General features: G+C 43.9%; 1 protein-coding gene across 4 annotated transcripts in view; it reads left to right on the top strand.

The window, feature by feature from the left end:
• Positions 1–14348, top strand: part of ERC1 (ELKS/RAB6-interacting/CAST family member 1) — a 276756-nt gene that overhangs the window by 214481 nt on the left and 47927 nt on the right. For all 4 annotated transcript variants that reach the window (XM_040972194.1, XM_040972193.1, XM_040972191.1 and 1 more), the window contains one exon: positions 3047–3145. In XM_040972194.1, coding sequence (XP_040828128.1) covers positions 3047–3145 — 99 coding nt within the window. The remainder of the gene's footprint in view (positions 1–3046; positions 3146–14348) is intronic.

Genomic DNA, 14348 nt, shown 5'->3' with positions numbered 1-14348 from the left:
TGTTATGTCCTGAATCCAGCTAATATTATTTTAACATTCAGGTTTCTTTGAGAACAGATACAGCCGGAAGAAACAGCACTCCCAGCACTGAAGCTAAAATTGCTACTTTAGGACTGTTGCAAGCATGGGCAAGCTCTATGCAGAGTATGGCACTAGTCGGGAATAAAGTCTCACTTGCACTTTGAACTTTGTTATTTCAGCTGGTGCACTGGTCAGTAGAGACAGAGTGACCTAGAAGGTATTCTCTGCCTGGAAATTAAATCCACGACCTAAATTAGGAATGAATAATTTGTAGACGTTGTTCTCTCTTATCCACTAGAGTATATGGTAGTTGCACACTTTGGCCTTGCCAAAAAAATAGATACTGCTTTAAAAAAAAAAAAAAAGAAGAAGAAGAAGAGTAAAACAGAAATTCTTATAAAAGTTTGCTTTTCTTATATTTAAAATTCCTGATTATGTCCTTACCCTGGTATTCATATGATTGAAGATAGAGATCGTTCAAGTCTGAGTGGCATGTAGGAAAGCGATAATAAGCACACTAAGTGAAGGTTGATGGACCATTGTAGGGAGCGTGTTCTGGTCTGAGCTGGGAAAGAACAGCAGTCACTCAGAGAGCTCTGTTCACCGTGTGTGTGTGTGTGTGTGAGAGAGAGAGAGAGAGAGAGTCAGTCCTCTGGTCACAGCAGCCACTCAGTGAGCTCTGTTCACCGTGTGTGTGTGTGTGTGAGAGAGAGAGAGAGAGAGAGAGAGAGAGTCAGTCCTCTGGTCACAGCAGCCACTCAGTGAGCTCTGTTCACCGTGCGGGGGGAGGGTGTGTGTGTGTGTGTGTGAGAGAGAGAGAGAGAGAGAGAGAGAGAGTGTCAGTCCTCTGGTCACAGCAGCCACTCAGTGAGCTCTGTTCACCGTGTGTGTGTGTGTGTGTGTGTGAGAGAGAGAGAGAGAGAGAGAGAGAGTCAGTCCTCTGGCCACAGCAGCCACTCAGTGAGCTCTGTTTACCGTGTGTGTGTGTGTGTGTGTGTGTGTGTGTGTGTGTGTGTGTGTGTGTGTGTGTGTTCGTTCCTCTGGCCACAGCAGCCACTCAGTGAAAGCAGTTCACTGTGTGTGATATCGTTCCTGTTGGTGCTGAGTTTGTGTCATCAAGCGAAGGAGCAGCCCTTCTAAGGCTCAAGGACGGTCGCAGTGATGGAGGGGCTAAGCTCTCAGAAGTGACCAGAGGCAGTTTGGTGAACGTTGTATATTCAGTTTTTTTCACTAGAAAATTAATAGAAAAATGAAGAAACAAAAAAAAGCAGGGTTATGGTAGAAAGCACAGATATGTTGAAAGAACAGTTACTGTATAATCTTAATACCATAAATGGTGGTATAGCCAAGAAGATTCTGAAATAAAATGAAATTGAGAAAAGAGGGGGAAATTACATGAAATATTTTTAAAAGAAAAATTCCAGAAGCCCTAAAATAAATAAATTGAGGTCTATAATCAGAAGCTCTCCTTTTAAACAAAATTATTCACATGTAAAGAAATCAAAGAAAAATGTCTTAAATACTTGTAAACTGACATTCCTGCATTCTAGGGTTCTTTTTTATTTTGACTATTGAATCATTTTTATTATTTCCCATGACACAATTTTGTAGACAAAGGGGTTCAGATTCCACCCTTTCCCTTTTTGGTCCTCTGTCCCTGCTTTGCCCTCCCACCATTTCCCCAAGCAGGAGTCCGTTAGTGACGGTTCTGTCCATCATGGCAGTGTAGGCATAGGCAAAGGTGTAAAATCTAGTATCGTTAAACAGTGTATCTTTCAGGATTAACGAATGGAATGAATATGTGGAGTGCAGTACTGAGAAAGCTGTCTAGCATAAGATTAGCACCTACTGTACTTTGGGGTTCATCGTCATGAAATGACGGGGAAGCAGTGGAGGATGGCCCAAATCCTTGTGCTCTATAAAATGTCACCTTCCAGTATTTATGGTCTGTACCTTCTATATAACCCCAACCCAAAACGTCGAAATAATCGTTTCAAGTGATGAGTCAGTTCTTCAAGCAGTAACATGGGAAGGTCTTACACATCATACCATGAGGAAGTGTCACAGAGCTCCCTGCAGAGGATTGAGCCCGTTTTTGTTTTACAATATAAAAATAAGCCCTGGGAAGTGCTTACTTAGAGAATGCTGCCTCTTCATGCTGCCGTGGCAAAGTGCCAAGGACTGAGGCACCCACAGATTTGTTTTCTCATGTTCTGTGGCTGGGAATTCCAGGATCCAGGGGCAGACCAGTTCAGTTCCTGGGAATGCTGTCTGCTTGACTACAGACTCACTGTTCCGGCAAGTGGCAGAGAAATAAAGAGACCTCAATCTCTTCTGACAAGCGACACACTTAAGCCTGCTTATTTTTTTTTTTTAAGATTTATTTATTTTTCTTGGAAAGGCAGCTATTCAGAGAGAAGGAAGGACAGAAAGATCATCCTTCTGCTGGTTCAATCCCCAAGTGGCCACAACAGCCAAAGCTGAGCCTATCCTAAACCAGGAACTAGGAGCTCCGAGTCTCTTCTTGGTCGCCCATGTAGGTGCAGGGTCCCAAAGCTTTGGGCTGTCCTCGACTGCTTTCCCAGGCCACAAGCAGGGAGCTGGGTGGAAAGTGGAGCAGCCAGGACACGAATTGGTGTCCATATGGGATCCTGGCGCATGCAAGGCGAGGACTTCAGCCACTAGGCTACCATGCTGGGGGCCCTAAGCCTACTTATTTCTTAAAAAATTCTGTCTGCAGATGCAGTGCCAGAGGGGTTAGGGCTTGAAGGTGTGAATTGCTGTGTGGGGTAGGGTGGGGTAGAGGGTTGGTGAAGATGGTATGGGGAGTAGCTGCTCCTGGCACAGTTCAATCCATAAAGGCACCTGAACTCTTCCCAGTGTGCTCAGAAATTTCAGATTGAATTTATTTACTCCAGACAACATTAGTTCTTTCCTTTCTTGTGGATTCCTACATAACTTTTTATGTCACAGTGTCTCAAAGAAATTTTGCATAGGTTTAACCTTCTGCATTGTTTTCTCGTAGACACAAAATCGAATGAAGCTCATGGCCGACAACTACGAGGATGACCACTTCAGGTCCTCCCATTCCAATCAGACGAACCACAAACCCTCCCCCGACCAGGTAAGACTGCTCTAGAGTTACATATAAAAATAATAAACTTCTATGTTTTGATGTGTTTCAGACTAACATATTACAGCTTCTGGATTTTACAAGTTAGAAAGGGGAAGGGGCAAAACTAACTAGTTAATTCGGTTCCTGAAAACTTTTTCAGTGTGTGTGTGTGTTTAAAAACAGTCAGTTTCTGAATAGGATGTTGGAGATGCTGAATATCCTAGAAAGGTTTGAGAACAATAAAGAATACTTGAGGTGGATTAAAGGGGAAAATAACCTCACTGATACATATTAATTTGTAACTGTCTGCCTTCTCTAGTCCAATAAAGAGTGCCTTATTAGGAAAACAAAGCCCTTTTCTTGAGAGCTCCGTGAGGCACAAGCCACTGCAGCAGAGGCTCCTTCTGTTTGGCTGCAAATTATGAAGTCTCTCCAGATCGCTTATTCAAGTGAGGATTGGAACTTGGTTGCCTTGCTCCATTTCCTGTGGATCCCTTCAGCATGTCGGTGTCCAGGAAAATCCTTTTGCCTCTAACTTCGCAACAGTGCAAAAGAGACATTGATAAGTTTGAAGGGAACCATATTCAATCCCAATTTTTGGATAAAGGAATGTCTCCTAAGATCTTGAAAGTGATAGATGGAGGAGAGCGGTGGACAGATTACCTCATACCCCGTTGCCAAAGTCAGATTTCAACATCTCCATCACTCCCAGTCTTAAAATATATCACTACGGGAGAAAAAAAAACAATAGTCAAGTGATTATATCCATATGACTGCAGGAAAACTCCTCTCCTAAACATGTCCACTGTCAGCTACAACACCGGTCTTAGAAGCAGCACAGCTACCGCGAGATGAAAGGAGCGATGAAATCCAACTGCTGTTGTTTTTTCTAAGATTCGAAGGATGCAGTCCTAGGATGATGACATTCACCAAGGCAGTTGAGGCAAGCCTTCTGTTTTCAGAGGAAAGGCAGTACCAGTCTTTAATACAGGCAGAATGGAGAGCCAGCTGCCAGCCAGAAACCCCGTTGCTTTCTCTGGTACTTGGAATTCAATGTGTAACAGTGTATGTGAGGTACATGTCAGATCCTCTCCTTGAAAAAGGCTCTGATCATAGATGGAGGGAATTGAATGCCTGGTGTAGGGGAGACAAACGAGATAGCAAATTGAAGAGCTGCCCTGATTTGATCATCTGGCCCAGTTCCAACCTGTGGCAGAGTTGGCATGTTGGGAAGAGTTGAAGCGTGTTGAGAAGTGAGATCCTCATGTTGGTACTGTAGGGCTCTAGAGTCTAACACAGGAGTGAAGTCTTTTCTGCTGTATTATGCTAATAGCCTTGTCTTCTACTAACCAGCTCTTTTTTCATTCCCATGCTGCTCTGGGGCGCTGCTCCCCTGGTCGTCTGCCCTAGGATGAGGAGGAGGGTATTTGGGCATAGCCACTCAGATGCTCTTAGTTCAGCCATTTTGTTCAGAACGGTGAGAAACGGTTCTCTTTCACTCAGAAATGAACGTCATTTGTTTTCCTGTGTCTTGTTACACAATCACGCTTGTGCCTTGCTTCTCTGTTAATTCATGAATTCCCTTGGTGTGCCTTCTCTTTTCTCATTTCCAAAATCCCTGTGTGCATCGGTGTGCTTCTGACATAGTGAGGGTTTGGATTTTGTGGCACTTTTTTCCCCCTTCTTCTTGTGTGTTAATACTCACTTTTATAGTTCCTTTTTGTACATTTTGGGGAGAACTTCCAGGGCATGTAACTGCATTCCTTCTATTTTGATTCTGATAATAAGTTGCCCTATCTGGAGTGACCTTACAGTGTCCTGGCAAAGTCAGTATACCTTACATCAAGCTGGCAGCAGAAAGCAGGTCACACACTCAGCCAGCAGCCTAGTGTGAAGGTGCACTTTGGATGCTAATTAATTATAAACACATAGCCTATTAAAAAAAAAAAAAAGCCTGGGCTGTGAGCAAACCTCTCCCTGTGTTTCTCTGTGAAAAAAACAATCTCTTCTGCTTTCCCAGTGTACTCACTTAAATGTCAACCAAGGACATCCTCTAGGGATTTGACAGGTCTCCCAAAGCAGCCCTAAAAATCAAAGGAGGCAAAGAAGTAAAGGAAGACTCTTTGAGAATTCAGTCCCCAGAGTTCTTCTCCGCCTCTTCCATGGACGGCTGCCGTGTGAAGCATTTGCCAGGACACTGTGCAGAGGCTCCTCCCGAGGCCAGCGGGCTGGAAAATGCAGTCCAGCTGTGGCAGCATCTGGCTTTGATCTGATGCCCTAGAGGTTTGACTGAGGAAACACTTTTCTTAGAAAAAAAGTAACAGTTCCCCTTCCTAAGTTCACACATCCTGGTGGCATTGCACTCCCTGGATTCACTGCCCGTGCCTCCCGATGATCTCACACTTGTGGAGTCAGTTCTCCCTGAAATGTTTGTGTCTTGATGTCAAACTGCTTAAAATGATGAGGTCACGAAGTAGCCTCCTTTGTGCCGAACACGGGCAAGAAGGTTGAACAGGTAAAGTTGTGGGAAGGGGCGGCGCTGTGAGTGGGGATGCTTTCCACATGTCTTCACTCTGATTGTGTGTGGGTGGAGGCGAAAGGGGCAGTGTCAACCAGAACGCTCGTTGGGTTAGAATACCAGATGCCAGAGAAAGCTGCAGTGAGACATTCTCTTAATATGCTAATTCCTCGGATCTGGACTCTATGGAGGGAGATCCTTGGCATCATGAGACCTGTGGGGGCCGTACAGTAGTTGAATGTAATTTACTAATCTCCTTGTCTATTTTAGTAGAACCTGCAGGAAGTCCCGCCCCACAATCATGGAGAAGATTGTAACTTACTTGTAATTCTCTAGCCAATCAGAAGAAACATGTTAGTCTAGCAAACAAGTCCTGTAGGAAGCTTGACCAGCTCACTGAAAAAATGAACAAAGGTCCCCTATACTCGTCCTGGTGTTCTATTTTCCTTTCCTTCCTGTCCTAATGAAATAACTCTTAGCAGAAACCCAGACGCTCTTGACTCTTCATTTTCCCAGTCGTCCTGTTATTGAGCTTGTACTTCAGTGTTCCCTGCCATTGGTTTAACACAGTGCAACTGCACATAGCTGGCTATTGCTGGTACTTTCATTATACAACATGTCAGGCTTCTAAAATGTGCTGAAATGCCATTGTGACATAAGGATTTTTAACCTAGAAAAATGTTTGCGTGATCCCTGCTTCTCTGCAGGAGTGTTGACTCGTTATTCAGACTCCTTTACTTGTTCCCTTGCTGACTCTATAGAGAATAGATTTTGTTAACAAAATTCAGAATTTGTGGAGCTGCCTGTTTTCTTTAGAACATGTTGCACATCTGAAATATCTTCTAAGACAGCACTGGGTACTGGCAAAAGTTCTAGACGATGGACATCAAGAGAAGAGAATCACAGTTTAGATCTGAGTTGATTTGGGGGTTAGGAAATTTAAGAGAGGTGATGTTAAAGAGTAGTGGTTAGGAGTGTCGACTTTGGAGCAATCACTTCTATCCGGACCCTTGCATCAGCAGATGTTAACCTGTGAGTGTTCCACTGTTTTTTCCCAGATCCATTAACAGGGAGCTGGATCAAAAGTGGAGCAACCAAGACATGAGCTGGTACCCGTATGGATTGCTGGTGTTAGAGATATGGGCTTTAGCACTATACCATAACACTGACCTTCTGTTTTTCTTTGAACATGAATTACCCCCAAAAAATATAAACTGCTATTTAGTATAGTAGAAAAAGAACCAAATTAAAGCAAATACTTCAAGTAGTAAATCTAATGGAACTTAAGTTTATTCATCTTTTTTGTGGGTTTTTTTTTTGAGATTTATTTTATTTTATTTGTTTTATTTTATTGGAAAGTCAGATATACAGAAAGGAGGAGAGACAGAGAGAAGATCTTCCATCCACTGATTCACTCCCCAAGCAGCCGCAATGGCCAGAGCTGCACCAATACGAAGCCAGGAGTCTGGAGCCTCTTCCGGGTCTCCCACACGGGTGCCGGCTCCCAAGGCTTTGGCTGTCCTTGACTACTTTCCCAGGCCACAAGCAGGGAGCTGGATGGGAAGTGGGGCTGCCGGGATTAGAACCTGCGCCCATATGGGATTCTGGAGTTTGCAAGGCAAGGACTTTAGCTGCTAGGCTACCACACCAGGCTTGAGTTTATTCATCTTTAAAATGGGTGTAATGTTAACACTCCTACCTTTCTTGAGTACTGAGGTCAGTAAGGTATGTGAAAGTGATTTGCACATCCATAGTTAGCTATAAAAATACACTAACCTGGTATGGCCAAAATTAACTTCCGTATAGTCATTGTGGGTTTGTTTGTTTGTTTTTAGATTTATATATTTTTATTTGAAAGGCAGTTACACAGAAAGAAGGGACAACAGAGAGACTTCTGACTGCTGATTCACTCGCAAATGGTCACAATAGCCAGAACTGGGCCAGTCTGAAGCCAAGAGCCAGGACCCAGGAGTTTCTTGCCATTTTCCACATTGGTGCAGGTGCCGAAGACTTTGGATGATCCTCTGCTGCTTTCCTAGGCCACAGTCAAAAAGCTGGATTGGAAGTGGAGCAGCCTGGGCCTACGCCGGTGCTATATGCTAATACTGCAGGTGGAGGTTTATTAACCTACTATGCCACAGCACCAGCCACATGTACAGTTTTTTTTTTATTTTTGTCTTTTGGTGTTTTGGCTTTTTCATGGAATCTGAAGTCTCACATTAGGAAGTCTTGTAAAAGTTTTACAACATTCTGTATTAAGGTCAGAGAGAATTTGAGGAGAGTAGTTTGTCATTTAGCTGTAGAAGATAGGAAATTTTTGTATTTTTAGGACTGTTCTCTCTTCCTCAACACTTGACATTTTCTAAAATCCAGATGCTTGTACTTTCAGAAATTCACAGGAATCATTGTGGCAGGCTGCAGCTAAAGCCATACCGAGACTCCACTCTCTTAGCTGCTTTGTGAACTGCAATCTTTAGTTCATCTGAAACATAGTGATGCATACTAGGTATGATTCGGAAACTCTTTTAGTATCAATATTATCATAGGAATGGAATTCTGCTTTTGATCAGATTAAAATATCTGAAATATTTTTCACTCCAGGTTTCTTTTGCTGAAGATTTGTTTACTTTTATTGGAAAGGCACATATACAGAGAAAAGGAGAAACAGAGAGAAAGATCATCTATCTACCAGTTCACTCTCCAAGTGACTACAGTAGCCAGAGTTGAGCTGACCTGAAGCCTGGAGCCAGGAGCTTCTATCAGGTCTCCCTGCACCCTTGTGGTTGGGGCCATTCTCTACCTGCTTTCCCAGGCCACAAAGCAGGGAGCTAGATGGGAAGTGGAGCTGCTGGCATGCAAACTGGCCCCCAGGCAGGTCCTTGCTCCAGTCAGTATCTAGTGCACCTTCCAGAACATTGTGTCATGAAGTTCATTGCCCATCCCACTCGGTTAACTAGCTTTGATAAGCACACCTACCATTTTCCTCTTGTATGCTATTTTTATTTTACAGAGGGATATGATTTGATTCACATTTTTCTCTGAGCCATGAGGCAGTATGGTCTTCAGTAATAGCTTCATTAACTTGTCCTCAACTCCTCACTAATTTGTTTCCTATACATTCTGTGTCTAGGTCCGCTATCTGTATTGGATTAAAGGAATATTTTCTTGGACACAGAACTGGGTCATCAACCAAAACAAAAGAACCATTATCTCTTAGTGTGTCTTCCTATTTCTTCCTGACCCTAGGACGATGAGTCTCCAATTCCAGCTGGATCTCACAGTTGGCATTTCTGAGATAAATTAAATGAGCACACTTGATTGAGGTGTAGCTGGGTTGTATCATGGGCTTCCCATTATGCTGCGAGATCAAAGCCATGCTCAAATAGAGGCTCATTCTATCAAGTACCCAAAACAGATGAATTGCTGTTTTTGATGAAAATTCAGGTTTTAAAGGCAAAACACTTGTTAGCAAGCCTTCACTTCGTTTCATTGAAAAATTGGCAACACTGAACATATACCACTGTTTCTTCCTTAATTTCGAGACTAAAATCGCAGACTTTTTATATATGGAGGGATTTTGCAAACCTAGAAAGATCTTAAATAGTCAGGCTTTCTTTTTATGTAAATATGAAATAAGTTACATTTTGCTTTCGGCATTTTGATATCAATGAGAACAACTTTGGTCAGATATTCATTTTGTTAGTGGATCAGTATATAAAGCTAGTATTCATTACTGTTACATTTGCAGTTCCATGCAGCAACAAACTGAAAAGCATGATTCTCCAGACTCCTTTGTCATTAATACCTGGGTCCTCAGATACATATAGAATAACTCCAATAAGTTTAAAATAATCAGCCAGGACTGACTGAGACAAGAAATATGTTTTGGCATCTTCCCTGTCCCTACACAGCAGTAAGTACATGAAAAAAAAAATTACATGAGTATAAAGAATATGAAACATATACTAAACAACAACAGAAAATTTGTATATATAGTAAGTACACCCGGGTCTCTCTCGGACTACAGCGCTCACAGAGAGGTGACACTGAGGTGGCTCTTACAGGAGAAGCAGTCACTCACCAGGCAGACGCAGTTTTAGACAAGGACATAACACAAAGATACAGAAGCATCAACAGGGCTTTCAACTAATTTATTGTGCTCTAGGTAATTGACTATAGCACTTAAGGTTCATGTTAATCGCCTGTTGCTACAGAACCCCAAAACTTAGTGGCCGAAGACAACAGTAAATATTTGTTCTTTGAGTAGTTCCTGTGGGGCAAGAAGTTAGGAGCATGTGACAGACATTTGGCCGAGTGGTTAAAACACCAGTTAGGATAGTGACATCTCACACTGCAGAGTCTGGGTTCAATTCCTGCCTGCAGGTCCTGATTCTGCCTCCCTGCTAAGTGGTGATAACTCAAGCTCTTGGGTTATTGCCACCCACGTGGAAGATTCGGATTGAATTTTTACCTCCCACATCAACCAAACTCAGCCATAGCTAGCCATTGTGGTCATCTGGACAGTAAGCCAACAGGGGCTAGCTAGGTAGTTCTCACTGAGAGTCTCTGGTGGGGCTATAATCAAGGTATCATTTGGCACCATACATATCCAAATCCTTGACTAGGGATGGAGCATAAGATAGCTCACCATAGTTACAGTGCCAGTGTTTCTCCCTCTGCCTACCCCATACAAATAGCAATGGCATGCTACAGCATTCATGATACATCACTGCTAACTGCAACAGCCTTGTGGCTTGTCCCTTCCTTTCTGACATCCTGTGGTGATTTTAAATAAACCCAAAAAGATTTTGGCATGCCTTCCTTCAAGGCATGGTGGTCCCCAAAGGTCAGACATTACAATAGAGTGCGGTAAGCCACTGCTTGGAGTCATTGCATCACATATTGGAGGGCATGGGATAGAGTCCTGCCTTGACTTCCAATGCAGTTTCCTGTTAATACACCCGGGAGACAGTGGATGATGGCCGAACACTTGGGTTCCTGACTCTGCCTGAGAGAACCTGCTGGCTTTCTAGGCTGTGACTTTAGTTACTCAGGCGCAGCCCCAGTTGTTGTGGAACTTAAGCAAGTAAGCTAGTAGAAGGAAGATATTCTCTCAGTTGCTCTCTCTTTCTCTCTCTCTCTCTCTCTCTCTCTCTCTCTCTTTCTCTTTCCCCTCTGTTTTTCTTGTATCTCTCTCTTCTTTCCTCTGTCACTTTGCCTTTCAAATAAATAAAAATGAATGAATACGTTTTTTTAAGATTTACTTTCAGACCAGGGATGGTCTCCCAAGCAAACTGTTGAATTTATTTAGACAATAAGATGGTGGACTCTGTACATGGTTCCTGCTTGTAATGAAAGATCCATGACTGGATTTGAACTGTACTACTGCAACAATGTGGAGGAGTCCACCATGGGGGGAGGGCAAAGGAAGGGGATGGGGGAATCCCAGAGCCTATGAAACTGTGTTAGAAAACGAAGTCAAATAATGGGGGCAAAAAATATTTATTTTTCTTTGCAGGGTTGGGTAGTAGAGAGGGAGGAACAGGGAGAGAGAGAAAGAGATCTTCCATCCACTGTTCACTTCCTCAAATGGCTGCAGTGGCCAGAGCTGGGTCAAGGCAGAGCCAGGAACTGCTTCCAGGTTTCCTGCCTGGATGCAGGGACACAAGCATTTGAGCCATCCTCTGCTGATTTCCCAGGGTTAGCAGGGTGCTGCATCAAAAGTGGAATAGCACCAATATGGGATGCCATCACTACAGGCAGTGGCTAAACCTACTCTGTCACAATGCCAGCCCAGTAAACATGTTGTTTTAAAAGATTTATGTATTTTTATTGGAAAGTCAAATTTTTACAGAGAGAAAAGAGAGACAGAAATATCTTCCATCCACTGGTTACTCCCCGAGTGGCCACAATGGCCATGCCAAGCTTGACTGATCTGAAGCCAGGAGCTGAGCTTCCTCTGCCTCTCCCATGCAGGTGCAGGATCCCAAGGCTTTGGGCCGTCCTCAACTGCTTTCCCAGGCCACAAGCAGGGAGCTGGATGGGGAAGTGAAACAGCCAAGATTTAAACCAGTGTCCATATGGGATCCTGGAGCATTCAAGGCGAGGAGTTTAGCCACTAGGCTACTGTACTGGGACTTAAAACATGTTTTTAAAAATGGTACTTAAGCCACTCTGTCTCATAAACTGCAGAAGGGTCTTAGTAGCTCCCATCTAAGGAACAGGACATGGCACATCAAGTGGTGTGTAGCTTCCTCCTTGCTTTACGTCTTTTGGATCATTGGTTTTGGGTGAAGCCAGCCACTGTGTCATGGAGACACTCCAGCAGCTCAGTGGAGAATTCCATACGGTGAGGAACTGAAGAATCTTACCAGTATAATTCCCCTAGGTCATAAAATAGTCTATTGTTTAAGATTTATTTAACTGTTTATTTATTTGAAAAGCTGAATAATATAAGAAATCTTCCGGTTCACTTCCCAAATGCACACAGCAGTTAGTGGTGGGCCAGGCCAAAGGCAGGAATCAGGAAGTCCGTTCTAGGTCCCCTTCAGGGGCAGTAGAAACCAAAGCAGGTGGCCCATCCTTCCCTATCTCCCAGACACATTAGCAAGTTGGTTCTGAAGCGCACAGTACCTGGGACTCAAACCAGGCATTCCCCATCACAGGCAGCAGTTTAACCTACTGTGCCACATGGCCTGCCCCACAAGATGCTCTTTTGATTTTTTCTTTTTTTTTTTTTTTGACCATTCAAAAAAATCTGAAAATCACATTCTATTGGTGGATTTGGTTTGTGAGCTATAATTTTCTATTTCCTCCATGTGCTTCTCCTTTCTCCATGTGCCTTACCTGACCAGCCACAGCCCTTGGTGAGGCCAGACCTAGATGTTGAGGCTGACATGTCCTGTGGGTGAGGTTGCCAGGAAGAGTCGTGGGGAGTTGCTGGTGTTTTACGTGTGCTGCAGCCCTCACAAGGAAGGCATTCACGTTGCCACATGCAGATGATAAAACAGATGCCCGAAAATCATACTTGTTGACATCACCAAGGAAGCATGCGCTGTGGCAGGCACCTGCATAGATGCCTGAAAACCATACTAGTTGATCATCACCAAGCAAGCATGCTGTGCAGCAGGCACCTACATTATTGCAACTGCCTGAGGGATACTGTTGCTGAGGAGCTTGCTACTGAAGCTCCTGGCTGGATGGTAATGGCCCCTAGAATTAAGCCAGGACCTTGCTGCTGGGCACTGAGCCATGTTGCCCATGTGCTGTGTACACATGCGATCCATAGCCCACAGCTCATGTAATACAAGTCTGTCCCTAGTTATTGAGGGCCGCCTCTGTTTGTGTTGTTTCAATTTTTTAAAAAAGCATTTGTCACCATAGTCTCTGAAACTGGATATCCTTCCATTAACATGATGTCAGCAACCAAGGGTCTTCATGCTTCTGACCTCGGTGACTGACCGGATCCTGTCTCTGGCCCCGGCCACAGCAGCCACATCTGGCACCACAGACCTGAGATGGCTGCTTCTGTACAAATACCGTTCCTATAAGGTGCTGAGATGCTGCAGCGACTTCAGCCAGGGGCATGTTCCAGTCGATGTACTTCTCAGTTAAGGGTGTAAGACTCAGAGGACCACCAAAGTGAATTTATTCCCAGGCAGACTAATCAGGAGAGTTCACGAGGGCAGAAATGACATGAGCGCAGACAAGGGCCAGCAGCCAGGCAGACAGCTGTGCGTTCCTGGAGGCCACAGTTGTGGTTGTTCTAAGAGATGCCAGGATGCGGGAGTTCCAGGTCAGGGGAGCCTGGCCTAGCCCATCATACTACATTCTCTGTGTGTTCTAAGAAAGCTAACCAACATGATGCCTGATCCTTTTTGCATGAAAATGTTTGGTCCTTGAGACGGAGCATATTCAAGCACAACAAGGCAGCCTGAGGCACCCGTGGCACCTTAGAGCACATTTGAGGTATTCTCCAGTTGCACATTTGGGAGATGCTGTGTGCGTGGCTTAGTAGATAGCCACATAACAACATGCACAGCAGACAAGTGACATGGGGTCTTGCTTAAATGAACAAGCTGGTAGAGGCAAAGCTCCCTGTGGATGATCTGAGAAAGCCCTCTTACTGCTCAAGTGTCTCAACAGGATCATGGCTGTTGAAGCCCACAGGTGGCCAAGTATGAAGTGGTCCTCCAAGTTGTGTCATACGCTTCTTTGGGCAAAATACTTAAAATATGGATGGAGTGATTCTTCCAGTTAGAGACTGTTGAAGTCTGTGACCCCAAAAGTATGATTCCTGGAAAACACTCAGGATAAATCCATACTCACGTGGTGAAGAGTGGTACACTTCTGCATTCTCTCGATTCTTTGCTTGGTCTCAGGGAGTTGGGTTTGATTTAGTCTGTCATTCTGGCTCCTGTTTTCTAAAAACCCATAACATATTAGGTATTCTAAGTATTTGAGAAACGTGGCTGCTCTTCCTGTATTTCCTCACTAAAATTGCTGTACAATTATAGTATGGGTACATATGCACGCTGGTTTTGTAAGAGAACTAAAAATGGGACTAAAAATTGGACAGATAAAACAGATGTGAAAGTTCCGTACAAACTCAACTCTCCTCCCCACCTTTTCTTTTTTTGTCACTCTAAGGCCACCTTACAGCTCAAGTGAGAACCTGCTTACTGTCTTAGGTTA

Source organism: Ochotona curzoniae, unplaced genomic scaffold, assembly GCF_017591425.1.
Source record: "Ochotona curzoniae isolate NIBS_2020 unplaced genomic scaffold, NIBS_Ocur_1.0 contig_2235, whole genome shotgun sequence".
Lineage (NCBI taxonomy): Eukaryota > Metazoa > Chordata > Mammalia > Lagomorpha > Ochotonidae > Ochotona > Ochotona curzoniae.
Note: the sequence above shows the minus strand (reverse complement) of the source record. Positions and strands in the feature narration are given on the sequence as shown.